General features: G+C 51.3%; 3 protein-coding genes across 3 annotated transcripts in view; 1 reads left to right on the top strand and 2 right to left on the bottom strand.

Moving 5' to 3' along the window:
* Positions 1-1,090: 1,090 nt before the first annotated feature.
* Positions 1,091-14,895, bottom strand: LOC136651289 (GTPase IMAP family member 1-like). The gene is made up of 4 exons (XM_066627540.1): positions 14,624-14,895; positions 14,400-14,542; positions 12,958-13,035; positions 1,091-1,920 (listed from the first exon to the last, which is right to left on the bottom strand). The coding sequence occupies exons 1-4, from the start codon at positions 14,893-14,895 to the stop codon at positions 1,133-1,135; spliced, it is 1,281 nt and encodes a 426-aa protein (XP_066483637.1). The 3' UTR covers positions 1,091-1,132.
* Positions 14,896-16,957: 2,062 nt separating this feature from the next.
* On the bottom strand, positions 16,958-25,502 carry LOC136654088 (GTPase IMAP family member 1-like). Its single transcript, XM_066630954.1, has 3 exons — positions 25,326-25,502; positions 22,884-22,959; positions 16,958-19,467 (listed from the first exon to the last, which is right to left on the bottom strand). Exons 2-3 carry the CDS (start codon positions 22,930-22,932, stop codon positions 18,833-18,835), a joined length of 684 nt encoding a protein of 227 aa, XP_066487051.1. The 5' UTR covers positions 22,933-22,959; positions 25,326-25,502; the 3' UTR covers positions 16,958-18,832.
* Positions 25,369-26,088, top strand: part of LOC136651288 (GTPase IMAP family member 8-like) — a 36,149-nt gene continuing 35,429 nt past the window's right edge. Inside the window, 1 exon segment of the mRNA XM_066627539.1 lies at positions 25,369-25,576. The gene's annotated coding sequence lies outside the window, so the exon portion shown is untranslated.

Here is a 26,088-nt window from a genome sequence, read left to right as displayed (position 1 = left end):
GGTGACCCACCCCTTCTGCACCTGAGCAAGTGGTGTGGCTAGCTCTGGTTGCAAACAATTGGTTCAGGGCCAGTTGCAAGCAGCTGAGTTAGCTGGATTGCATGAACACCTGTGCAGCCACACCCAGATTAACTGGGCAGTCTCAGATTGGGTGCTGAAGCCCTCTTAAACCTCACTATGCAGCTCCACCAGTGCAGTGGGCGAGCTGTAAAGCTGCTGCCGGAGACATTGTCAAACAAATACTGTGCATGACCTTGGACTGACTTTGACTTTGATATGTGGATGCTGGACTAGAACACGGTAACTCTGGACTGCTATATTCTATGTGTATGACCTGGACTGCTTTAACTATTCTGTGTATGACTCTGTGCTCTAAATACAACAGCAAATTCAAGTCTCTGCTGTGTCTGCTAATTTGTATGCACCCTACTTTGAAACAGGACAGACCCAGGTTCCTACCTAACATATATGTAAAGTAGTGTCCTTTGGGATGAGGATATTGGAGGCTCCAGAAACAGATGGACCAACTCAGGGTCAAGTATTTAACCAAATCAGACACCAGTAGCGCCTGATTTGTGCAGGGTACTGATTTAATACGCAGCCTATCTGATGCTCCTGTTTTGGAACAGGCTTGAGATTTAAAAGTCCATTTCATTATAAGTCAGTCTACAGTGTGCATTGAGGTCCTGGATCTCTACAAGTTTAGCCATGAAAAGAATAACCCCAGCTAATTAATCCCACATGAGAAGGTTTTGTGATGTGAGCCTGGAGGTGGGTTTGTCTCCAGCAGCACATGGAATTTCACAACTGTAGGGAAACAGCAGTCCACAAAAACTAACAAGTATGTAATGCAGAAAACCTGCTTCGAACAGCAGATAAGGGTCATGATAGAGAAACTGACATCATATGCTATGGCTTAAATGCAGGTTCAGCAAAGGATTCCCTCACTGAGTGGTCAATTCCCCACTGGAGCTGCCCACTCCATTCTACACCATGACTGTTGTGCTGCTGTGGCTGTTGCCAGCATGCCTTATCTTGTGAGGATGGTCACCCTGAAGCAAGAATAAAGATGCTGAGGAACAGTGAAAAGCAATTTGGGAAGCTGAAGAGTTATTTGGAAAGTCAGTAAGATTCAAAACCATGGAATCAAACAAATCAGGATAACCACAAACACAACAAAAAGAACAGCAATCCCCACACAGAGGCATCTTTGTCTATCCCAAACCCAAAAGCCCCCCTCTGCCTTTTGCCTGGCCCTCCTGTTTTGTACCAGGAAAGATCCAACTTTTTTAGTGGTTAGGCCGGGCTCCAAGTACAGCTCATTGACATAGTGCCCCCCATTCTCTTGAACTATCGCCCCCACCATTCCCATCAGCTCAGAGACCTGCCCCTCCTGGTCTGTTCCAACTGCCCTGTTGTTGAAGGCACAGACTCGGTCCCCACATTTCTGAATCAGGGTCCAGACAGCTTTGTTATTTGACCCCTTCACATAATCCCACAAGGTCTCCCCTTCCAGATCTTCTCGGCGGGTGAACAAGACCACCATGTGCCTTGCAGCCTCTGCCCCAAACACCTCCAGGACTCGCTTTGCTGCTGCCTCGTCCTCCATGGTGAAGCGCCCCACCTGGGTCACAAACACCAGGGCGTGAGGGCCGGGCTTGGAGAGCTCAAGGCAGCGGATGATCTCCCTGAGCGAGTCTTCATGGCAGGGCTGGGAATGGAAAATATCCGCTGTGTCAACCACCGACAGGGCCCATCCCTTCCAGCTCCCTCGCCCACTCTGGCAGGTCACGGTCGTAGCTTTTATCCCAAGCCTGGACTCAAAGGCCTTCCAGCCAAGGATGGTGTTCCCGGTGGCGCTTCTCCCGCCTCCGGTCTTGCCCACGAGGACAATCCTCACTTCGGATTCTCTGCCTCCCCCTGTGAAGTACAAAGTTCATAATGTTATACATTATTTAACTAGTGCCACCTACACGCTGTGTAAAGAGTAAGGGGAAATGTCCCTGTGTGGAGGTGTTACATCCCAATAGCCCAGTGCTATGGGCCTTTCATGACTGCAGAACAAATGTTCTGCTGATGTAAAAGGCCCAGTGAAGGAACAAGCATCACACAGTTGCCAGGCCAGTCACAGCAGCTGCTTTGCACCCACAAAGGCAAGCACAGGCTGTAGGACCTAGGGCTGTGCTGACTTGGGTAGGTTCTTGGTTGGGGTATGACATGTGCAGGGAGGGGCTGGGCATGTGGAGTTTCAGGAGAGGTAAGGTAGGGGAGGAGGAGGAGGGCAGGAGGTGCATCCTGATGGCATCAGCATGCTCCTCCCATCCCCTTTTTGAACCCCCTCACCCCTTTTCCCTCCTCAGACACCAGCTTTATAGATGGCCAAGGAGACCCACAGATAACCAGGAGACCTACACAAGGTAAGTAGAAAATATTTACTTGCCTCTGATTGCTCTCCCCCCACCACTGAATGCAGTGCAGGCCCCACTGAAGTGGCTGCAGCATTGTCAGTGGGGGGAGATAGGATTTTGCTATTAGATACATGGGGGAGACAAGCAGAGGAGAGGGAAGAAAGGGGGTGGAGGGAAAGCAGATGTGATCCTTAATCATGTGTGATTAGTTTAAGGCCCAATCCTATCCTCAAGATACACAGCACAACAGCCCTGCAGGCACAGAAGCCCCTCTGCACCCTGGACGCTGGCACAACAGCAAGGAAATGGCATGCCATTGTAACTCCAACACAGTCCAGACACTGGAACATCCTGCCAGTGGAGAGCCAGGCTGGGGAGAAGAGACGGTGTACCGTGGGCATGACATGGGAGTGAGGAAGGACCCGCAGGTGCCAGCTCCTCACTCCCTTTTGGATGACAGTCACTCCAGTATGGAAGCCCATCAAGGAGATCCCCAGTCTGATCACATGATGCATGGCATGTGGCTATGCCTCTCTAGTCCCTCAAAGGAGAACTCTGGTTTTGGGAGCCATGATGAAGCAGGACTTGGCACACCAAGGGGACACTTTGCACAGACAACCTCATATCCCTCACATCATGCATGGTAAGGCATTGTGTTTACCCTTGTCTTCACTGCAGGCAGTCTCTCCAAGCAGGACTCCACAGACAGGCACCCAACTGGAATCCCACCTCACCACCCCAACAGGGAAGGACAACACATCCCACATAGGCAAGCAAATGGGGGGCAGTGGGAATCCCATGCTGCAATGCACTCAAGCCAGAGCCCAATCCCAAGGCGCCCCCCCAGCAAAGACCCCCCCCAAGGGGTCAGCATCACTCAAGTATCTGTGCCACAAAAACACTGGCCCACCAGTCCACCCCCCATGGCCAGGAGCAGGGACTGCCCCCCCCACCGGGAATGCCTACCATTGTGCATGCTGGCTAAACGCTCACCTGAACCCCTCTTATGTTGCCCCTGCCACAAGGGGCTGAACAGTGATCTTCCACAGGGGGCAACTGCAGCCCCCCAGAAAGGAAGAGTTAAGAGTACAATCCACCATAACCCCACCCCCCACAGGGCCCCACTGCATGCATACCCCAGAGCAGGGCCTAGGATAGGGGGGTAAAGGGGGTAATTTGTACCTAGGCCCAGGGTCAAAAAGGGGACCCAGGAGCCAAAAGAGAGGGTCCAGAAATTTCCTGGGATCTTAAATTTTCCTATCGACTCAGACTTATTGCCCACACGGGATGCTGAGGACACTACCAGGAGTGTGCGGCTGCAGTTACTACAGCTACTGGCAAGCCATATATGCTGGGCCGAGGAATGCATACGTGACACTCCTTAACAAAGTGTCATGTCTGGGAGGAAACTGGCCTGCTACAGTAGCTCTGTAGCTTGTGGATCTGCTAACCATGAAGGAGCTCCGGGACACGGCTGCGGGGCTACAACTGCTGCAGAAGCAAGTTTTGGTACAGGGCAGGACACTTTCCATTCTTGTGGGAGCCTAAATATGATGATGCTAATTTTCTGCATAATTTTCTATATTTAAAAGATTTTAGAGAGACTTAGAAGTAGCTGCCTATGCTTAGACCTGGGCTCCAAAGACTTTTCCAGCTGTCTCCACCTTCCCCCAACCCTGTTTCACCCCTCCCTGCCCCCATTCTGCTTGCCCGTCACCACCCTCCCCCACTCTGTTTCACCCCTCCCCCTTTGCAAAGTGGCCCCCCCAAAAACTTTGTACCCCCTGATACAATTCCTCTCAGAGGCCCTGCCCTGGAGGCACAACTCTCCCTCACAAACACACAGCATGCATTCCGACCCAGGGAACAGGTGGAGCCAATGTGGTGGTCAATTTTTTGCCCTTCTGGCACTACAGCAAGCACTGATTCCAACCAGAATTCCACCATGGCTATGCTGTGTGTTGCCTTTGTGGAGTCCTGATATATCCACCCTCCCAACTCCATGACCCCCATCTCCCTGTTGGGCCACCCTGCTGTACCCTGATGGTCCTTGTTTTATACCTCCACATTACCTCCCCCCCACTGAACATTTAGCCACGATGCCCTGGACTTTCTTAGGCAAGGTGGAGCAGGGCGCCCATATGGCTGCACATGCCCCCCTTCCCCCAAAGGATCATGGCTATCTCAGTGGGTGCCTGGAGTGTGGCCCAGCCTAGTGTCACCGTGCCTGGTGATACACTGACCACCTCTGTGCTGGCCATTGAGGCCAAATGGAGAGACCCAGTCAATGCTCCCAACCAGGCATGGCCTGCCCCAGTGCACCAAGGTGGCCCCCAGCAGGGCTGCGCTGCACACCATGGAGGTGACTTCCAGCTGGACAGTGGGGAGGGGGCGCTAGGGGCTTCCTTGGTCTCCCCAGTCCACCAGCATAGGCCACATATCCCCACCTGTGGACCAGCCAGGCTGTCATATATCTGCCACCTCCCATGCCTGGACTCTCCCCAGGTGGCCTGCATGGATCTCCTGGTAAGCATGTTTGGGGGGGGGGGCTTGTCCTGTTTGCCACTTCCAGACAAGGAAGAAGGCAGAGCACAACACCTGGATTCAGGCAAGGTGCATCCTTTTTATGTGCTCATTCAGGATTGGTCCTGGTTGATGCTACCAATGCACAGTGGTGTCACTAAAGTTTGCATCACCCCGTACGAGAGGCCAGTGCATCACCCCCCATGATGGGCATCCTCCCATTCAGTGGGTGGGGCAACAACCCTGGGATAGAGGGCATGGTGATGCGTCCTTGCCCTGCTCCTGCTGTTTTTTTTTTTTTTTTTTGCTATAACATTTGATAGAAAAGAGATATTTCAATGCAGTTTGTTTCACAGCATTCTGCATGAAATCACACATCGAATGATATATAGCATGATGGTATTATTCAAAGATACCAAGATTTTATAAATTTTGGCCAGTAGTAGTAGCCACCCCACCCCACTCCACCCCCGCACTTTCACCTAGTGTGGCCCACACCCCCTAGCGATGCCACTGCCTATGCCTCAACACTGGAGCCAGGCTGGGTCATCCAGTGACTAGCAGGAGGTTCAGGAGAGGCTTCTTCACATAGCTAGGAATCCGTTTGTAGAATTTGTTCACATTCTCATTCAGGATTCATGCTGATTAAGGCCACTAAAGAGCAGGGCTGAGGAGTTTTCTTTTGTTTCTAGTTACACTTTTACTCTAATCCAAATTGCTTTGTTCTGATCTGGTGTGGGCTCCCCAGAAACTGCTAAACAACGGTTTCCAATTGTACGCACACCTTCCTGGGAGTATGTGCCACTGAAGACAGTGGAACTTAGAGCCCAATACTATGCATGTCTACTCAGAAGTAAGTCCCATTATAGTCAGTGGGACTTACTCCTATGCGGAGTGTGGAAAGGATTGCAGTCTTAGTTACAAGGAAATATGAAAAGGACTCTACTGCCAGTCTGGTTCTTGAATGGGCTTCAGCTCTGGGCTGACTCCATGCAAGGAATCTTGGGCCAAGGGTGGTTCAACTTCCCTTCCCAAGAAAACACTGTGGAGACAGACATTAGGTGACACAGTCAGAACCTCTTAAAAACCATTTAAACAAATAAGGAATGTTTTTGAGGTAAAAGCCAAGCAGCAGTTTAAAGACATCAGTTAACTAGGTTGTTTCATTTTGTTCCTTACCATGGCTGTTCCCATCCATCGCTCCCTGAAAGATTTGCAAGAAGACAATGTGTTAGGAGGTACACTGCAGGCTGCTTATAACAGCTAACATGTGCAGATCAGAACTTCAAAAATGTGATATCCCCACTCAAAAAGAGCAGAGTGAGAAACAATTTCTGAATGATTGGACAGCAAATAAGATGCACAATTGTTCCACAACTCATTAGAAGGAGTGCAGGACTCCTTGCCTGCACACTGGAACATTCAGGCCAAACAGACAAAAGAACATATGACATCAGAAGAGCCCTGCTGGATCAGACCCAGGGCCCACCTAGTCCAGCTTCCTGCATCTCACAGAGACCCACCAGAAAGTGGTCCCACTTGGCATGAATAAGCAGCACCCTTCCCAGGGTTTGCACAGAGCATCTCAGAAATTTCTACCTCAGTGTAAGGCAGGTCAGCCTTCTCTCTCTCATCTCTCAAGCAGGGATGCTCAATGGAAAGGAGGCGGTTTGCCGCAGGTTTAAGTTAGAGTTCCATTGAGGGTGCCTCTTATCTATGCTGCTGTTTAAATGTCACACAGCTCTTTCCTGGCTTCTGTGCCTCATTAACCATTTTCGCAAGTTCTAAATAGAGGCATTTTTTGGAAACAAATGAAAGAAGAGCCCTTTGTGTGGCTTGTAGGAGCCCCTCCAATAGGGGGAGACAGCCAGGTGCAGTTTGTCAGGGCAAAGCAGAGGGGAGAGGCATTCCTGAAGCCCTTGCAGTAGCAAGGAGGCACAGCTGTTGTCTGAAGCACTGCCTCCACAGCAATTGCCCCATCTGCAGGATGCAGTGTGAGCCATTTCGGCACACCTGCGTTGGGTGCCAAGTTAATTACAATCCTATATAAACAAAGGCTGACAAAATGCAAGGTTTAAATTGTTTTCTAAAAAATTTCCATGTGTAAGCAATTCAAATTTTATATTTTGATTTGCTGTATATAATTCTGGGGTTTTGTTCATTTGTAGGTAGCTTTAATCTTATGCTTTGGTTAGAACTGTACAATTTTGATTGAAGATGTTGCTTTGAACACTCTTTATGTTGCCTGGATTTATAAGACCTCGCACCAATTCAATACCTTCTTCATTCTTGCATGTTCTGTTTTCCTTTCATTTTTATGAAAATAAACATGAAAAAAGATGCCAGTGAGGAGGTTTTTTGTCCCCCACATTTGTAGACAGGAAGCAATCAAAGCAGACATCTCTAGAACATGCCGCTCCCAGGGTCAACTTGTTCTTCAAGACTCTTTAATACTGGCCTCAAGCCAACAGGATAGCACACCCCCACCCCCCAGTTCCTGAAGCAGCATGCCCAATGCTGCCCTTCCCACTCAGTAATGTGTCAGCCTCTGCTCCTGAATTCAAGGGGGGAAACTAAGAGGAAGAAGAGTGTGGAAGAGGGGAGTGTAGTGGGCTTTCCAAACCAAGTTGGGGGGGGGGGGAAGGAGAAATGGCTATATGTGGTGGGCCTGCCTCACCCATCTGCTGCCTGAGGCAGCCACCTTACTCTGTTTCATTGATGAGATGGCCCTTCACCTTTATCTTTCAGAAATGCAAATTCACAAAGCAACACATTCACCAATATTAGTCTGGTCCTGGAAAGACTCTGGCTGTGTCCTGGAATGCCTTAAAAGTGAGCAGAGGAGTGAACCAGAAGCCAGCTCAGGCTGGATGTCCTGGGGTGCTGAGAAAGTCGAAGTCTGCACACATGAGGCTGTCCCAGTTCCCTGAGAGGAAAACCCAGACAGTGGCTTCTCCTGCTTAAACCACAGGACCACCTAGAGGGGCCTGAGATCCTCAGGCAATGGAGATCACAGCAGTCCAGCTTCACAAGTCAGGCACCCAGAGAAAACTGGACACAGCCGGAACTATTAAAATGGTACTGGAAACAAAGGGGGCGTCCAGAATGGGCCATGTGCTGCCAATGGTCAACACACACACACCACACACACACAAAATGTGGAATGCATACACTCAAAAAATAGGGAAAAGATATGCACCAGGGCATGTGCACACACACACATACACACACAGAATGGGATGGGGTGTGAAGTTGTATGAAAAGGGTGAACCCAGAGAAGAGGGGCCTTTCCTTCCATCTTTTCCTGCCATTCTTGCTTTTAAGATCAGCATTTCCCTGTTCCTTTTGTGACTAGTGATACCTTCTAACTTCATCTGTTAAGAAATCCCTTATGAATTTATTTTATTCATTGATTTTCCCTTCTTCTGCTTTTACCTTAATGGGTTCTTCTTTTCCTGTAAGAATGTTTTCCCCCCATCAAATCTGAAGACTAACAGCCCAATCCTATCCACCCTTCTCTGGGAGTAAGCCCCATTCACTCTAATTGACCCCTGAAGGAGCAGGTCCGCAGCTTGGGGGTCCACCTGGACTCGCAGCTGCTCCTGGATTCTCAGGTGGCGGCTGTGGCTAGGGGGGCCTTTGCTCAGCTTCGGCTGGTGCGCCAGCTGCGACTGTACTTGGATTGTGCAGACCTGGCCACGGTGATCCAAGCCACGGTTAGATTATTGTAACGCGCTTTATGTGGGGCTGCCCCTGAAGTCGGTTCGGAAACTGAAAATTAGTGCAGAATGCAGCGGCCCGTGTGGTTACTGGAGGTAGGTGGTTTGACTCTGTCAGTCCGCTTCTCCAGGGGCTACATTGGCTGCCCATTCGTTTCCGGGCCCAATTCAAGGTGCTGGTTTTGACCTTTAAAGCCCTATACTGCTCTGGGCCAGGGTATCTTAGAGATCGCCTACTTCCGTACAATCCGGCTCGTCCTCTTAGGTCATCAGAGAAGGTCTTTTTACAAGTGCTGCCGCCTAAGGAGATACATGGGGCGGCGGCAAGAAATAGGGCCTTCTCAGTAGTGGCACCAACATTATGGAACTCCCTTCCCCTTGACTTGAGAATGGCTCCCTCTCTTGAGACTTTTCAGAGAGACCTGAAGACCCTTCTGTTTAAATAAGCCTTCTGAGTTCATGGCCTTTTTAACATCTTTTCTACATCTTTTAGTATTTTTACAGGCCTGATTCCTTTATGATCTGCTGCTCTATGCTCTTTTTTACCTGACTTTTTATCTGACTACTGTTTTTATGATATCTGTCAATGTGTTAATATGCTTTTATCTGTTTGTTAAATTATGTTTTAATCTGCTTTTAACCTGTTGTAAGCCGCCTTGGGTCCCTCTGGGGAGAAGGGCGGGGTATAAATAAAGTAGTTATTATTATTATTATTATTATTATTATTATTATTAATGGGACTTACTTCTGAGTAGACATGCATAGGATTGGGCTCTAAGGGCCCAATCCTATCCAATTTTCCAGTGCCAATGCAGCTGTGCCAATGGGGCATTTACTGCATCTTGTGGTGGAGCAACAGTCACAGGAGTCCCCTTAAGGTATGGCAACATTTGTTCCCTTACCTTGGGGCTGTATTGCAGCTGCACCAGTGCTGGAAAATTGGATAGGATTTGGCCCTCAACTTCATTTTAGGGTTATTTCTGTGGATTACTTTTTTCTCACTAGAACTTAAGAACATAACATAAGAACAGCCCCACTGGATCAGGCCATAGGCCCATCTAGTCCAGCTTCCTGTATCTCACAGCAGCCCACCAAATGCCCCACGGAGCACACCTGATAACAAGAGACCTCATCCTGGTGCCTTCCCTTGCATCTGACATAGCCCATTTCTAAAATCAGGAGGTTGCACATACACATCATGGCTTGTAACCCATAATGGATTTTTCTTCCAGAAACTTGTCCGATCCCCTTTTAAAGGCATCCAGGCCAGACGCCATCACCACATCCTGTGGCAAGGAGTTCTACAGACCAACCACACACCGAGTAAAGAAATATTTTATTTTGTCTGTCCTAACTCTCCCAACACTCAATTTGAGTGAATGTCCCGATTCTGGTGTTGTGTGAGAGTGTAAAGAGCATCTCTCTATCCACTTTATCCTTCCCCTGCATAATTTTGTATGTCTCAATCATGTCCCCCCTCAGGTGCCTCTTTTCTAGGCTGGCCCAAACGCCGTAGCCTTTCCTCATAAGGAAGGTGCCCCAGCCCAGCAATCATCTTAGTTGCTCTCTTTTGCACCTTTTCCATTTCCAAGTCCTTTTTGAGATGTGGAGACCAGAACTGGACACAATACTCCAGGTGTGGCCTCAGGAACTGAGGTATTTAATCTCTAGGGAGTCTAGTGAGGCATCTCAGAGAGAGATGGCAGTAGCAGCTCAGCTGCACCTGCTGCCTTCCTACTTGTTGCTTTTCTGCAGCTGTGAACAAGGTGGGTGGGGCAGTGTGAGGTGGAGTGTGAAACATGGTGGGGGGAGGTGGTGGAGCCTTTAGACCGAAGGCTGGTAGGGAGGAGGTGCTGCATCTCATCAGCACAGTGCACACTCCTGGCAGGTTTCAAACTGGGAGGGAAGCCTGACCAGTAAGTACAGGCAATGCTGGCTTTCCTCTGCTTGGGAAGGAGGGAGACCAGCCTGCTCTTAATGGGGGGGGGTGTCCAAATGCCCCAGCCTGCATTCTTCTGTCTTGCCTGGGGGGAATAGGGGTGGCACCTGCATGTTGGGGTGTATGTGTGTGAGCATGCCCCCATCTACTTTGGGGGTGAGTTGTAATCTTGCTCTGTGTGGCTGCAATCCTATCCGCACTTTCCTGGGAGTAAGCCCCATCGACTCAAATAGAACTTACTTCTGAGTAGACCTACAAAGGCTTGGGGTCTGTGTCAGCTTAACCAAGGATCTTCATCTTTCTCTTTTTCCTTCCAAAAAAGGAAAAAAAAGCCGCTTTTGATCAGTCAAGCTTTGTCTCCAAAAATTGATTAAAAAATAAAAATACACTTTCCTTTTCAGCCATCCCCTTTTTCCTCCTGCCTCCTTTTGGGGGAGGAGGTACTTCCCATGTTGGCTGCTATTATAAGACAAAAGGCACAGTCCTAGCTAGGTGTACTCAGAAGTAAGTCTGTGTTCAATGGAACTTACTCCCATGAAAGTGAGGGTAGGATTACAGCCAAACAGTCTCTGGGTCTGTTTCACGTCCCTGATTGCAATTAGCAAATACACACAAAACAAAACAAATCTCTGTTTGCAATTAGCAAATACACACAAAACAAAGTCTTCCCCTCCCCCAGCAAATTCATCACTTTCCCTCTTCCTTTCCAAAACCTTCCAGGTGTGCTGCTAACAAACTCAGGGCACAATCCCAACCAGGTCTACTCAGAAGTAAGTCCTATTTTGTTCAATGGGGCTTACTCTCAGGTAAGTGTGGTTAGGATTGCAGCCTCAGAGTGCTGGCATCTGTTTTTTTTGTTTCTAGTGTATAATTATAACACCTTCATCCCCATTTTGGGGGTAACTGAGGTGAGGTGTTGTAATGGGGAGCCATGGCCACAAGGATCAGGGGAGCTGTGGGCTGGAAAAGTTCGAGAACCACCTAGAACAGGGGTGCTCAATAGGTGGATCGCGATCTACCGGTAGATCGAGAGGCAAAATGAGTAGATCGCGGAGTGCCGACCCCCCCCCTTCAGGTGCCTCTGGGAGGAAACGCCGGGAGTAAGCCCCATTGTACTCAATGGGGCTTACTCCCAGGTTAGTGTGGCTAGGATTGCAGCCTCACAGCCTAATCCTAGGCATATCTACTCAGGAGTAAGTCCTGTTATACTCAGTGGGGCTCAAGGTACACCAACATACATTGTACACATAAATGTTATATGTTATGATGGCGCGAACATTGTAAAAAAAACTCTGGTAGATATCCGGACCTTGCTGGGTTTCAAAGTAGCTCTCAAGCCAAAAAAAGTGTGAGCACCCCTGACCTAGAAGATCATCACCACTCATCAGTCTTGAGAGCTTCAAGCAAGTGTAATAGCTTAAAAACTTGGTTACTTCCCTTTAACTTAGTGTACTGGAGTTAAATCAGAGAACTCCTACAATGTTCTGTGCAGGACTGCTGAATTTGTTCTGTGCAGGAGAGCTGAATTTCACTGTATTTAGTGGGGTTTGTTTTCTGTGTGCCGTGTTTGGAATTATGGATGGGCTTTTGCAAAATACTGTTATCTGTATTGTTTGGCTTGATTTATATTAACTATTTTGATGCTTTTGTGCTGGTTGCTTTGTCAGTTTCCCTTTGGTTTGGTGCCTTTGTATGCTCCATAACCACGTGCCCATAAAACAATAAACAGTTTGGTTCTCCCATAAAACAAACAGTTTGATACATTTTGGATATAGGGCTGTGGTTTTTGTCTACCAGTTCCAGGTGTAAAATGAACTAGTAACAACTAGTTGTTTCAACTAGTAACAAATAAGGGACTTAGACAGTTTCAAGAGCAGATACTGCAAAAGATACTTTGGAAAATCCAGTAATTGCCCCCACCTAACCTTGCCTGATGCAGCCATCATGATATAAACATAATTTTAAAAACAGCTATATAAAATACAGTACAAGTAGAATAACAGAAAGTGTTCTTTTCTATTTGGGGAGGGAGATAAATTATACCTTTTTACGCCAGCAGAGTGTCTCTCCAGCAACTCTCTTAGACTGTGAGCGCTTTGTGGCTGGAGAGCCATTGATTGGTTTTGCTATGTACAGTGTTTTTTGAACTAGTTTATGTTGAAAAGTGGTGTATTCATCATCATCATCATCATCATGGTTTGCACTAATATCAAATAGCAACAGTGTTTCGCTTTTGCAGAAGTGGGGAAGAAGTTGAACTTAGCTGGGACTTCATCAATGAGTTGCTGTGACCTGGGAGGGCAGAATGTGGCACCTCAAAAGGATCTTTCCCCACGTCAGCATCACGCCCCCTCCGTTGCCTGCTTACCCACGATGTGGCCGCAGTGGACTGATAGGCCATTGCTCTCGCTGCCACCGCCAAGGAGCGCCTTCCCGGGAACCGTCACTGCAACGAGAGGAGAACAGTAGCCGCTTTGGGTGCTGACGGCTGGTCGCGGCAGTGAGTTCAAGAGACGCGCAGAGACGGTGTCTCTCTGAACCGAAAGGCGAGTCACGTGAACGGGGACCCCACCAGGCCAGAAGCTGCTCACGGGACGCTGTCGCGAAGCCGCCGGAGCAGGAGGAGGGGAGGAGCTGCGCTCCGCGGCCCCGAGACAGCGGAGGCCCCGTCAGGGTGGCATGGGGCCAGCACAGGCCGCCTCCCGAGGTTGCGGGCTGGGGGTTTCCGAGCAGCAGGGGACGTTGGGGATGCAGCTGCAGTGCCCGCGCGGAGTTCCCGGTGACTCCCCGCCCAGCTTCTGTGCACGGCTGGCCTGGGTGCCTTTAAGGGGGACCGGGCAATTTCTGGAGGAAAACTCCTTTCCAGGTTACAAGTCCTAGCAGGTCTGTAGAGGCAGGGGAGGGCACCAGGAAGCAGGCTGTGTCCGTTACCCTGTGTGCTCCCTGGGCGCTTGGTGGGCCGCTGGGAGATGCAGGAGGCTGGACTGGATGGGCCTTGGCCTGATCCAGCGGGCCCCTTCGTAGGTTCTCGCCGGTCGCTTGCCAGGGAAGCGGCTCTCGGTGCACAGACAGCCCTGGCCGAGGGAGGGGCGGGCAGAGGAGCAGCCCCACCGTCGCCGCCCCCACAGGCCCTCGAAGCTCCGCGTGGTCCTGCGAGGGTGGGGGCAAAGCCCGCGGCCTCAGCCTGCAAAGGGCTGGCGGGGCCCTCAGCCCGAGAGGGCTGGCGGGGAGCCGCTCTTCTGGCCCAACACTGGTCGCGGAAAGGCGCGCATCTGGGGGTCTCTCCGGCTGCTCAGGGCGTCTGCGGAGGCTTCCCGCCGCTTCGGGCAGACGTGCCCCGCAGGCACCCTCGAAGAGCGTCCCGATCCCCCCGCGGACACCTTCGCCGGCCCCCGCGCGGCCAGCAGGGCAGCAGCGGGCACACTCCCAGCCGTGCCCACGAGGGCTTCCGAGGGCAGGAGCAGCCGGGGGGCGTCCTTCGTGCCTCCCGCTTTCTCCGCGGCTCGAGAGACCGCCGCCGTGCTGCTGAGGGCGAGCGGGCGTGAACGGGGAGCAAGCGGGGCCCCCTGCATGCCGCTCTGCCAGCAGGCAAGGAAGGGCTTCCGACTCCCCACCCCGGAGACGGGCTTCAGGCTGCGCTCGAGGAACCGGTCCCCTGTGGAACTCCCTGCCCCGGGAGACCCCCGGAGATGCCTGAACGCGGGCTCCCGTTCTCCGCCAGGCCTTTCGCTCGGCCTGCAGGTGCCCGGGGCCCGCTTGGCGAGGTGGGAAGGGCCTCCCCCTCGCTCGCGGGCGCCGAGGAGCGCTGACCCTTCTGCTCGACGGGGCCGAGGCTCCGCTCCCACCCTGCTCCGGCTGCCCAGATCTCCCCGGCGTGTTGCAGAGCCCGGCGGGAGTCCCGCAGCGCCACTGCGGACCGCCCGAAGTCGAGCGCGGCGGACTCACGCGCCTCTCTCCCGGACGCTCACTCTCGAGGACCCATCCGACGACGCCCTGCTCCCTTCCAGGCTCCGGGAGGAGAAAGCGAAAGCCACGGCGGCGCCGGCTCCTCTCCGCTGCCCGGAGTCGAAACCTCGCAGCCCCCGCGCGTAGGCGCGCCCGGGCCAGGGGCCGACAGGGACAGGAGGACCTCCCGCTGTGGTGCGGAGGGAGACCCCTGGCGGAGCGCAGCACTGGATCGCCCCTGAGGATCAGGATGTGGTCGGTGCAACACAGCCCAAGAACGCTGTCCGACTCTTCGTGAGCCCACGACCTCTGCAGGCCAGGCCCCGTCCACCACCAACCTCCAGAGTGTGCCCACATTCATGTTCATTGCCTCTGTGACACTCTCTGACCATCTCATCCGCTGCCATCCCCTTCTTCTTTTGCCTTAAATTTTCCCCAGCATCCGGGTCTTTTCTAAAGAGTCCTCCCTTCTCATGAGATGACCAAAGTATTTAAGCTTCAGTTTCATAATCTGTCCTTCCAATGAACAGTCAGGGTTGATTTCCTGTAGGATTCACTGATTTGATCTCCTTGCAGTCCAGAGGACTTTCAAAAAGCTTCTCCAACACCATAATTCAAAAGCCCTCCTTAAGGTCCAGCTCTCACAGCCATGCATTACTACTGGGAAAACCGTAGCTTTGACTGTACAGACCTCTGTCAACAAGGTGATGCCTCGACTTTTCATTAAGGTGCTTAGGCTTCCCACAGCTTTCCTAGCAAAAAGGAAGTGTCTTTTCATTTCCTGGGTGCAATTTCTGTCTGCAGTGACCTTGGAGCCCAAGAAGAGAAGCTCTGTCACGGTTTCAATTTCTTCCCCTTCTCTTTACCATGAGGTGATAGGACGGATGCCGTTAGCTCAGTTCTAGTCTTAGCTATGTTTTAGCTAGGAGCTTACGGCCCAATCCAGCTTTCCAGCACCAATGCAGAAACCTTCTCAAGGTAAAGGAAAAAATGTTCCCTTTCAGCTTCATCTAAAAAGTACTAAAGTGCTAAACAGTTGGAGAGGACTGGGTCCTTCGTTTTGCTCTTTTCTCTCTGGGGGGTATTTCCTCCAAGCTGTATTCTGACTTGGTTGCTACAAATTCCTTTTACAAAACTTCCTCATTGGTGTGCCTAATCCCAGTGGTGATCACAGAAGTCATGCTATTGTGTCTTGCTGGTACTCAGGGGAGGAAAGGGCGCTGTGGCTTACGAGCTCCTGGAGATATCTTCATTTCTTCATTTGATGATCAAATCATCATTTCTTCAATGATGATCAGGTACCAAACCCCCACAAGAGGCCTGCACCTTCTCCGCAGCCTGCACAAGAGAAGTGGCACGTGGGCACCCAGGCCCCTCTTGCCTGGCTGCCTGTCCATGCTGTTTCCTCCAAGGCATATGGACAATGCTTGCAGTGAGTGACAGCATGAGCAGCACCCTGCAGGGATATGTATGTGCACACAGGTGTGCAGCCTGGAGAAACTTATCCACCCTCCCTGGCATGAGATATGTTGGTGTTCAGTGTATGCCCAGAAACATTTGCAGCCTTGTCAGGTGACTGAAAAGGAGGCGTGGGGTCAAGAATGCTCTGGCTAAGTGTGCGGCCCACTGGCACCAAGGCCCCCACTTCTACCATGCCTGCTGGCATCTGTCCCCGAGGCCTGCCCTTGCTTTCTGCTGCCTTCTGGCTCTCCCTACAAGGAAGCGAAGCCAGACCCCACACTTAGGAGTTTTTAGCTTAGAAAAATGTGATACCTGAGGGACGCAATTGAGAGCTACAAAATGTCTGGTGGGGAGTGGAAGAAGCTCTCCTCCCTCTTTCCCAACACAATCACAGGGCTGGGTCACCCAAGGAAACTGACAAAAGGAGGAGCTTGTTCATGTAGCATATCATTACTCTGTGGAATTTACTGCCACAAGATCTGGGGATGTCTTGAAAAGGGAATTGGACGAATTCACAGCAGACCAGAGGCCTCTGGACAGCTACTGGTCATGCTAGCTGTGCACCACCTCTGGGCTCAGCAGCAGTAGACTTCTGAATGTCAGTTGCAGGGTCTGCCTCCCATTGCAGTGGCAGCTGGTGGGTCACTGAGGGAAGTTTTAGAATGCTGTGTGAGCTGGGCCCCTCTGGTCTGATTCAGCAGGGCTGTCCTTGCATCCTTCCTCACTGGCTTCTGCAGGTGAACTGGAGTGTGGCAGGCTGGGTGGCAGTGGCAACAGCTGAGGTTGGGGGCTTCTGGCGAGAGTGGCAACAACAGAGGGGTGTTGGTGTGCAGCAGCCACAGGTGCGGGAAGGGGCCACATTAGCTCTTCTTTTATTACACTTTTATTACACTGCACTGAGTGGGGGGGGGGTAGTTTGATCTCCGAGGTGCCTTCTAATTTAACAATACATCTGCAACTATTGAAACCAAAACCCATTTGCCCCTGCTTTCACTCTCTCTTCTTTATTAAACTTAAGTGGGGTGAGAAAACAAAAATGTCCGATCTTCGCAATAGCTGTGAAGTGGGGTTTCCCATTTGTTCAGCAGCACTATGTGTGCCAGTTGTGGGCATGTTTTTAGGTTGGAGCGTTCATTAATTCATTCACCTTTTTATCCTGCCCTTCCTCCAAGCAGCTCAGGGAGGTGTACACAGTTCCTCTCCTCCTTTTGCCTCACAACAACCCTGTGTGGTAGGTGAGGCTGAGAGAGAGTGAGTGGCCCAAGGTCACCCAGGAAGCTTCATGACTGAGCAGGGATTTGAACTTGGATCTTCCAGGTCTAAGGCCAACTCCCAAACCACGACTCCACCCTGGACTTCCTCTCCAGCAAGTACGCACAGGACTGCAGCATTTTAGAGCAGTCTATTCCTTGACCACCTAGGTGGTGACAGAATTTCATCTCATTCCAGATTTGCTGACATTTGGATCTGTGACCAGGGGAATTCTGCAGGTGTCAGGGTCAGAACTGCGGCAAAAGGAGTTTGGAAGGGGAGATGGGAGTTAAGTAGCCCCAGCAATGGCCCAATACCCACTAAGTTTGTCAAGGCCAGCCGTGCAAAGGAAGGGATGAGAGCAGCAGGAGGATTCCATCAGTTGTTTGGTTACCACCAGTTGTTTGGCAATTGGCAAAATGCAGCACACTGCTGCTGGGGGGCTCACAACCCCCAAAGGCCCTACTGATAAATGATCCTCCCCCAAAATCCTATGGTGCACTTGTAGACCATTCACGACACACTGGTTGAAAACCACTGTGTCACTGTTGGGTACTCGGCCACTGTTGATGGGGAAGGACATTGCAGTGACTCATTGGGGGTAGACAGAAGGGAAGGGGGTGGTTGCCCTGCTCTCTAGGAGGCCATCAAAGACATCCCCCTCCCCTCTCATCATTGACACCATGCAAGTGGGACTTCCTCTCTAGGTTGCAGCTCTCCGCCAGCTGGGCTGGATTCTCCTTAGCATGGTGGTCTGCCCCCCAGCCCTCTTCCATGGGGCTAAATTTCACTCCTGGTGGCCACTGAGATTTGCTGAGGGAAGGGCAGTGTTTGGCCCTTTGCCACGAATCTGCCTGCAGCTCACCCTCTTTGTTTCCTTCCATCTGCCAGTCTTTCCTGCACTCTCCACCTCCCACCCCTATCACTGTTCCATACCTCTTTCCTGACCCTTTGCTTCCTCTTGTCTCTTCCCCCTTCACTCTCTTCCATTCCTGTCACCCATGCTCTGGTCCTTCCAGCTCCGCCTTTCCAGCTGCCTCACCTACCCCCCTCTGGCCTTTTCCCCTCCTCCTGTGAATCCTCCTGCTGCTTTCATCCCAACCTTCCTTCGCACGGCTGGCCCACCCATGAGGCCAGTTGATGTGGGTTGCATCAGCAGCACACTACAAGGAATTGGAAGGGTGGTAGATTCAGAGTGCCTCTGCCACTGCTGCTTCCCTCCAACCCACCACCAATGCAAGCCACAATTTTCAGCTTCCCATTTGCTCTAGTGAGAAGCAAATCACACCCTTCCTCATGTTGCTCATCACATGCTGCCATCAAACTAGGAAGTGAAGGACTTCTGGTGTCATTTAAAGAGATTGTGTGAGACCTTCACGCTGTCTGTACATAGAACTGGAAGTCTTGCACTTTCAGATTTGATGACAGTGCATGAGAAGCACAGGAAAGGTTTTGGTTTTGTAGTGTAGAAGCACCGAACCAGATGCACACTGGACTTGTTCCTTTGGGATCATTGTCAGCTGTGCTGCCGAAGATGTATCGGGTGACTCCAGCACTCAGCAATGGCATCCTCACTGGGTATAGTCTCAGGCAGATGCACTTGGCTGCAAGCTGGTTTCCCAGTTCACCTGGACCATCTTCTCAATCAGAGACAGCAACCCTTCAGCTTGGCTGGTCCTTTCCTCGACTGTTGCTTTGTTGTTAAAAGCACAGACACGGTTCTCACAGCTTGTGACTAACTTCTGCAGGGCCTTGTTGCCTGACTTCTCTACATATTCCCTCAGGTTTTCTCCTGCTAAGTCTTCTTTCCGGGTGAACAAGACAATCATCTTTGTGGCTTGGTCCTTCTTATCAAAGATCTTCTTCAAGCTCTTTGCAGCCATCTCGTCTTCCTGTGTGAAGCGACCAACCTGAGTCACAAACACCAGAGCGTGGGGACCTGGTGCGGCCAGAGAGTGGCACTTCTGGACCTCGTGAGGATCCTGCCAGGGGATCCTGTCAACAGACATCACTGGAGTGTCAATGACAACCACTTGCCTCTCATTCCAGGTCTTTGCCCGGACCTCTCGACTACAAGTCTCAGTCACTGGCTTTAGTGCAAGTTTGGACACAAACTTCTCACCCAGAATGGTGTTGCCAGTGGCACTTTTCCCTGCTCCTGATTTCCCAACAAGGATGATCCGAAGTTCTGATTCCTCACTGGCACTGACCTTTGCTGGCTCTGCTGGGAAGAAATGAGGAACGTTTACTATTGTTGTCACTGAAGGTTTGTCTCCACAGTCCTTTAATGTACCCTCCAGTCATGAGTTTGCTCCATTCGAAAGGAGCCATAAGACTGACCATGGTGTGCTTGGGGCATGTGTCTCCTGCAGATCTCAATGTGCAGGTGGTGCGTTAATGTTAGAAGCCACACCCTGAGGAACCTGGGACCTAGGCCTCTTCAGAATTTTCAGTCCAAGGCTGCACAGCACTCCCAGCTTTGCTTAGTAACAGACTGTCAAGAGGATTGGTGCCATGTGTGCTCTGTAGTCCACAACAGACACACATTACTGCGTGCCATAGCCACAGGGCCTCAGGACACTTTGCCACCCCAAACAGCTACACTGTATGGTGAGAAGAGCATTGCATGAGAAATAATGGAGCCTAAGCTTATACTGTCACGACTACTCCCCAGGCCTGTATGCCTAGCAAAAGGATATTTCTGCTACTTATTCACAGGCGCCTGTTCCTTCCTTCCCAGCCTGCCTGCCTACAAATGCCTTTCCCTCTGACAGTTGATGAGTGGGCTGTGTTGCCACTTGCCCTCCACAGAACCTGAAGTGCAGGGGCAGAGCATGCAATGAGGAGTCCCAGTTCCACTCCCCTCCAGCTTCTGGAGATCTCAGCAACCACAGCTGGGAAAGGCCTCAGCCGAAGTCCTGGAGAATTCTGTTAGTCAGAGTAGCCAATTCTGAGCTACATGGACAGGTAGTTCCACCTGGGACAAGGCAGCCTCATATGTGCCCTTAAGCACACTTCTGAAGTGCATGCTTTGCCATACCTGGGAGAAGGAAGCGCCAACAAGGCAAAGCCTCACTGTCGCCACCTCCATCTGTTGGTGCCCCTCCCCTCACAGAGGTGGACCACCACCACCTCTGAGGAAGAGGCAGCCAGAGAGGCGTACCCTATGCCCCTGACTGTGATATTCTACTAATCTGCAGAAAACAAAATAATGCAAACTTCCTGATAAGCAGGGGAAAGGGGTGTTATAAATATTTTAAACCAAGAAATTCAAACAATGATGTGCTTTTCCATATAATCATAGAACAAGGGTTGGAGTGGAGTGCGGGATCATCAGTCCGATCCCCTACTCAGAGCAGGCAACTACAGCATGGAAGAAGCAAAGAGCTTCAAAAGGTTGAAGTGACAGGGAAGTCAATTGGATGTACCCTCCAGATATTTGAAAGTGGCAGTCATCCTATAATCTTTTCTTCTGGTGCTGCTGGAGACCCCACAGGCTCCAATAGAGGAGGAATGCCAGAGGCAAGCAAATGGGGAATGTCACCCAAAGGTCAAGGCCTGCAACAAAGCCCTCTTTCCTCCTAGAACTGAGCGATTGCCTTTGGGCCTTCCTGCGAAGGGGGATTCAGGGCCACTTTACCAGGTCCCAGAAACCAGAGGAGAATGGTAGGCATTAAAAGACTCCCATTCAAATCTATGGAAAGCCCTGAACAAGTGCCCTCCACCTCTGACTGTCTGGTCATGATGGTGAAGACGTGCGCTGCCAAACCGGATGTGTGGGAAGGTGATCTCTCAGATGTGCTGTTATTTGCCAGGTGTTATTCAACATGTGGGGGGACGGGATAACAAGAGTGTGCTGGGAAGCCCCACCCTGACTGGCTGGCTGATGTGCTGTTGAAGTCCTGTCCCTTTGGGCCCACTCCTATTCCAGAACTCTGCATTCCGGTGACACAGCATGCTTTGCAGCAGTTGCAAAAGGCAATGTGCCATTCTGCGCAGCTCGGCTCCTGCTGCAAGGAGCCCCAAGAACAGCGCTTGCACCATTAAATCAGCATGGGGGGGAAGGCCAAAGGTGGGTGGAGACTGGGGCAAGGAGGGGTGTGTGTCGAGGCTGGGAAGGGGGCAGTATTTGTGAAAACAGTGCCGCTGATATCCTATCCTCAATCTGCCTTCCTGTGGCCGCTAGGATTTGCACCAGCAAAAGTGTGGGTGCAGGTCAAAGTAGACCCATTTGGTCAGCATAGTCTTACCCATGGGCAAGGGAACAAATGTTCCTTTGCCCAGAGGAGACCACTGGGACTGCCTATCCCACAAGAGGCAGCGCATGCTCCAGGGGCATGGGCGCATTGGCAGGGGGGTGGGTTAGGCAGGATTGGGCTGTTAGTGACAGATACTCTCCACAGGGAAAGATACTCCCAGTGAACACCAGATAAAAATGTTTAAATTCTGGTAGAAGGAACTTTTCAGGAAACCTGCCAAAAAAAAATAAGCAATAGAAATGAAACGACCACTGTTTATAGACCAATGTTAAATCCAGCTTTTAAAACTCTCTTGGGATTGAATTATATTTTGAACATAATACCCTATTTCCCCAAAAATAAGACCTACCCCGAAAATAAGACCTAGTGTGTTTTTTGAGAATTGCTGAAATATAAGACCTGTACCAAAAATAAGACCTAGTTGTGATCAGGGCTGGGATGGGGGGGAGGGTAGAAGGGGTCCTTGGGCGGGGGCGGTGGACAACGTGACCGGGAACGCTGCACTCCCGTGTGCGCCACCTAGAAAGCACCTGCTGTGCTACCTTGATGCTGAGGAGGAGCTGTGGCAGGAAGCAGCAAGCGAGGCAACCCTGCCTACCGGGCTCTGAGACTCTCCACACTTTCTAGGGAGTAAGTCCCATTATAAGGGGACTGACTTCTGGAAAAAATAAGACCTACCCTGAAAATAAGACCTAGTGTGTTTTTTTGAGCCAGAAAAAAAAAGAAAAGAAAAAAAGACAGTGTCTTATTTTTGGGGAAACACGGTATCATAAATTCAATACTCATTTTCTAAAAACTGAGGTGCCTTCACACTAGATTTGCTTGGCTCAATATCAAGCATTGAAACACATGCGCCCTTCTCTCCAACTCACATGGTACCAAATATACTTGCAAGAAGATCAGAGCCTGACAGTAGCATAGCAAGAAGGGGGTCCCAGTGCTACATTTTGCAAATGGCCCCTCCCCCTCCCTTTCAGAGCCAGTCTGGGCCACTAGAGCAGCCGAAGGGCCGCATCAAATATATGGCATGGTGTCAAGGAAAAAAATTTAAATGTAAAATTTAAATAAATAAATTATAGATGGAACTTAGATGAATGACTGAAATGAATGAACGTCCAGGATTTCTCCAAGCACCAACACAGCCCAAGAGATAAAGCACACACATTTAAATGGAACCCCATTCCCCCACCCCACAAGCACAACTCTGGTTGTGTTTGGTCAGCTGGACCAGAGGCTCTCAGGGGATCATAGGCTGGCCGCGGGCCTGATAGAGGCACTCCATGGGCCGGATCTGGCCCCTGGGCCGGGGTTTGGAGACCCCTGCACTAGAGCAAAATGGAGGTGTCCTTTGCAAGATCGAAATAGGGGAGTAGCTCACCCTTTTTTCTGGAGAACAGACTTTTGAACAATTTCTTCTGGGACGTCATTGCTCAGGCTTTGGATAAACGTCTGAACTAGGAAAGAATATGGAAATGTCAGTGAGTCACCTGGTGAATAGAGGAGGCCCCCATGAGCCAAAGACTGGGGTAACACCATCAGATGATACATTTTATTGCACTTTTGAGTTCAATGGCTCCACACCCAGCACATGAATTCGAGGATGAAGTAAAGTTGCTTCCTCACTGCACTTCTGTCTCAATTAATTCCACTCTCCACATCTGATCTTTGCTAGAGATGCAACCCTATACATATATGCATACATACTTTCCCGGGAGTGTCCCATTGAACACAATGTAGTTGTGGTCTGATGGCTGAGCAGAAGGCTGTTTGAGGAATGCTAAGCACAAGTAGTCCTGGTTGAATTTTGGATAGGAGACTGAAAGCTGATACAACAGAGACAGGAGGAGTCTCTGATTACAGCTTGGCTAACCTGAAACTGCTCCTGCTAGAAGCTTGGAAGGCATACCCAGATGCCAGAGGTGAAGACCACACCATGAAGAATTCCATCTAGAAGAGAAGGGTTCTACGAACTGCCTGTAGAACAATCATTGGAATAAACTCATTTGTATTCTACTATGGAGCTTTGTAAGCCACCTTGGGCATTTGCTTCGGCATGGGAAAGGCATGATATACATTTCTCAAATTAAAAATAAAATAATGGGACTTAGTTCTGAGTATTCATAGGCTTGTGCTGTAAGACTATACTAGGTATCATGTTAAATGAGGAAAGGCAGAGTGGGAACCTGTCAGAAATTTGCAGCCTCTGAGCTGTTCCTTGTCCCTAATCCCAAACCTGGAGGAAGAAGAGAATAATTACAATGGGATAAGGGAAGGGTGTTCAGGGACATTCTCTTATTACAGGTTGAGTGTCAGTAGCCACAAGGGTTCTGTTCCCAGAACCCATGTGGATGGCAAAAATTGCATTAAAGCAAATCCATTTAAAAAACAATGTCCCTTTGCTAGGCTATTTAAAAACAGCCTTGTTTACCTTTGTAATGCAGGACAGAGGCATAAGAAGAGCCCTGCTGGATCAGGCCATAGGCTCATCTAGTCCAGCTTCCTGTATCTCACAGCACCTGTATCACCAAGTGCCCCAGGGAGCCACAAGACACAAGACAACAAGAGACCTGCAACCTGGTGCCCTCCCTTGCATCTGGCATTCTGATGTAGCCCATTTCTAAAATCAGGAGGTTGCACATGCACATAATGGCTTGTAATCCGTAATGGATTTTTCCTCCAGAAACTTGTCCAATCCCCTTTTAAAGGCATCCAAGCCAGTTGCCATCACCACATCCTGTGGCAAGGAGTTCCACAGACCAACCACACGCTGAATAGAGAAATATTTTCTTTTGTCTGTTCTAACTCTCCCAACACTCAATTTTAGTGGATGTCCCCTGGTTCTGGTGTTATGTGAGAGTGTAAAGAGCATCTCCCTATCCACTCTGTCCATCCCCTGCATAATTTTGTATGTCTCAGTCATGTCCCCCCTCAGGCGCCTTTTTTCTAGGCTGAAGAGGCCCAAACGTAGCCTTTCCTCATAAGGAAGGTGCTCCAGCCCCGTAATCATCTTAGTTGCCCTCTTTTGCACCTTTTTCATTTCCACTATATCCTTTTTGAGATGTGCTGACCAGAATTGGGCGCAATACTCCAGGTGTGGCCTCACCATCTATTTGTACAACTGCATTATGATATTAGCCGCTTTGTTCTCAATACCTTTCCTAATCATCCCAAGGCATGAGGCAGACACTCCATCAATCATTCTCCAGATGCTTAGAAAGTGACACTTCACACAGTGACCCCTCCCTCCCAGGAGCACCCCTTTCTGTCCCAGGGGTGCAGCATGGGGAAAGAAGGCAAAGAGGAGGTGATAACCACTTCCACTTTGCATTCCTTCATGTGTCAGGGAGAAGGCAGGGGTCGCTTGCCTCAGACTGAAGCTGTTCTAAGTGCCTGGAGAAAGAATGATTGCTTAACAAACGCAGACATCTTCGAATCTGTCCTGCTGCCTCCTCCTTCCTTCGTGGGGATTTCTGAGTGAGGTTGCACAGAGATCCCCAGAGAGACCCTTTCCTGGCATGAAGGGGCAGCAGGAGTTCTGGGGCAGGCGAAAGACTCCCCCCCCCCCGCGCCCCACTTTGCTCTGAGCGATTTCGGGACCACGAAGCTCCTGAGCGGCACGCAGAGCCCAGGAACCGACACTGCGGCGCCCCTCCAAAGGCCTCCCCCGACGGTGCGCTCCCCGGCTGAGCACTCCCGTCCCGGGCCCCGCGCCCTTCCCGTCCGTCCGGTCCCGCTTTCCAGTCCAGGGAGGGGGGCCGGGGAGGTCGGCAGGCGCCCGACCCAGAGACGGCGAGGCGACGCGTCGCAGCGCGCTACCTACTTCGCTCTCTCTCCGCCTTCGCTTTCCGCCGCCCGCCCGCCCTGCTCTCCTCGGCCGAACGACGGGCGCTTCTGGCAGCGGAGGAGCGGCGCGGCAGGACCCGCCCAGGCCCCTCCTCGGAGGGTTGGACAGGAGCGTCCTCTTGTCGGTGGCTCCGCGGAAGGGTCGCGAGGAGCGGCGGCGGCTCGGCAGAGCGGCGCCGAGGGAGCCTGCGCAGCGACGGGCGCGCCTTCGACGGGCTCCCTTGCAAGGTGCTCCGCGGGGGCGCGGGAGGGGCTGGCGGGGCGGGGCGGCATCTGGGGACCTCGCCAATCTCCGCGAAGGCTCGCGCTCTAGAAGGGCGAAGCCGCGTGGCGGACGGGACGGGACGGACGGGACGGGCGAGTGGGCTTTTCCAGGAGCGCGGTCGCGGCACGACTGTGACGGGGCAATTCCCCGTGCCCGGCCTGGCCTCGGCCCGCAGCGGTGCTCCTCCGGGGGGAGCCCTCAGCCTCTGGAAGGAGGCCCTGCCTTCCTCACACCCCCTCCCCGGTCCTCGTCCCCCCCCCCCGCCCGCCTGCACCAGGCGGCTGTTGCTGCTGTCCGCGGGCGGGACCCTGCACGGGCAGCCTCTCGGCTGGCGCCTGGCTGCTCCTGCGCTGCCAATCGGGGGCAGCCTCTATGGAGAACCCGTGCAGGGAAAGCGCCCTGCAGGTAGACCACAGCTGCGCCACGAGGACATCTGCAAGAGGGATCTGAAGGCCTTAGGAGTGGACCTCAACAG

The sequence above is a fragment of the Tiliqua scincoides genome, chromosome 5, assembly GCF_035046505.1.
Source record: "Tiliqua scincoides isolate rTilSci1 chromosome 5, rTilSci1.hap2, whole genome shotgun sequence".
NCBI lineage: Eukaryota > Metazoa > Chordata > Lepidosauria > Squamata > Scincidae > Tiliqua > Tiliqua scincoides.
This window is presented reverse-complemented; position numbering and strand designations above follow the sequence as displayed.

What these genes read in the sequence shown, in the direction of transcription:
- LOC136651289 (XM_066627540.1), bottom strand. Translation starts at nt 14,895, where the DNA reads ATGAATGTGGGCACACTCTGGAGGTTGGTGGTGGACGGGGCCTGGCCT. An exon ending in GGAGAGGAGCCGGCGCCGCC is followed by an intron (nt 14,543 to 14,623) that starts GTGGCTTTCGCT and finishes AGCGTCCGGGAG; the next exon opens with AGAGGCGCGTGAGTCCGCCG. An exon ending in CGGCCCCGTCGAGCAGAAGG is followed by an intron (nt 13,036 to 14,399) that starts GTCAGCGCTCCT and finishes CTCTCGTTGCAG; the next exon opens with TGACGGTTCCCGGGAAGGCG.
- LOC136654088 (XM_066630954.1), bottom strand. Translation starts at nt 22,932, where the DNA reads ATGACGTCCCAGAAGAAATTGTTCAAAAGTCTGTTCTCCAGAAAAAAG. An exon ending in TCTGTTCTCCAGAAAAAAGG is followed by an intron (nt 19,468 to 22,883) that starts GTGAGCTACTCC and finishes TCTTCCCAGCAG; the next exon opens with AGCCAGCAAAGGTCAGTGCC.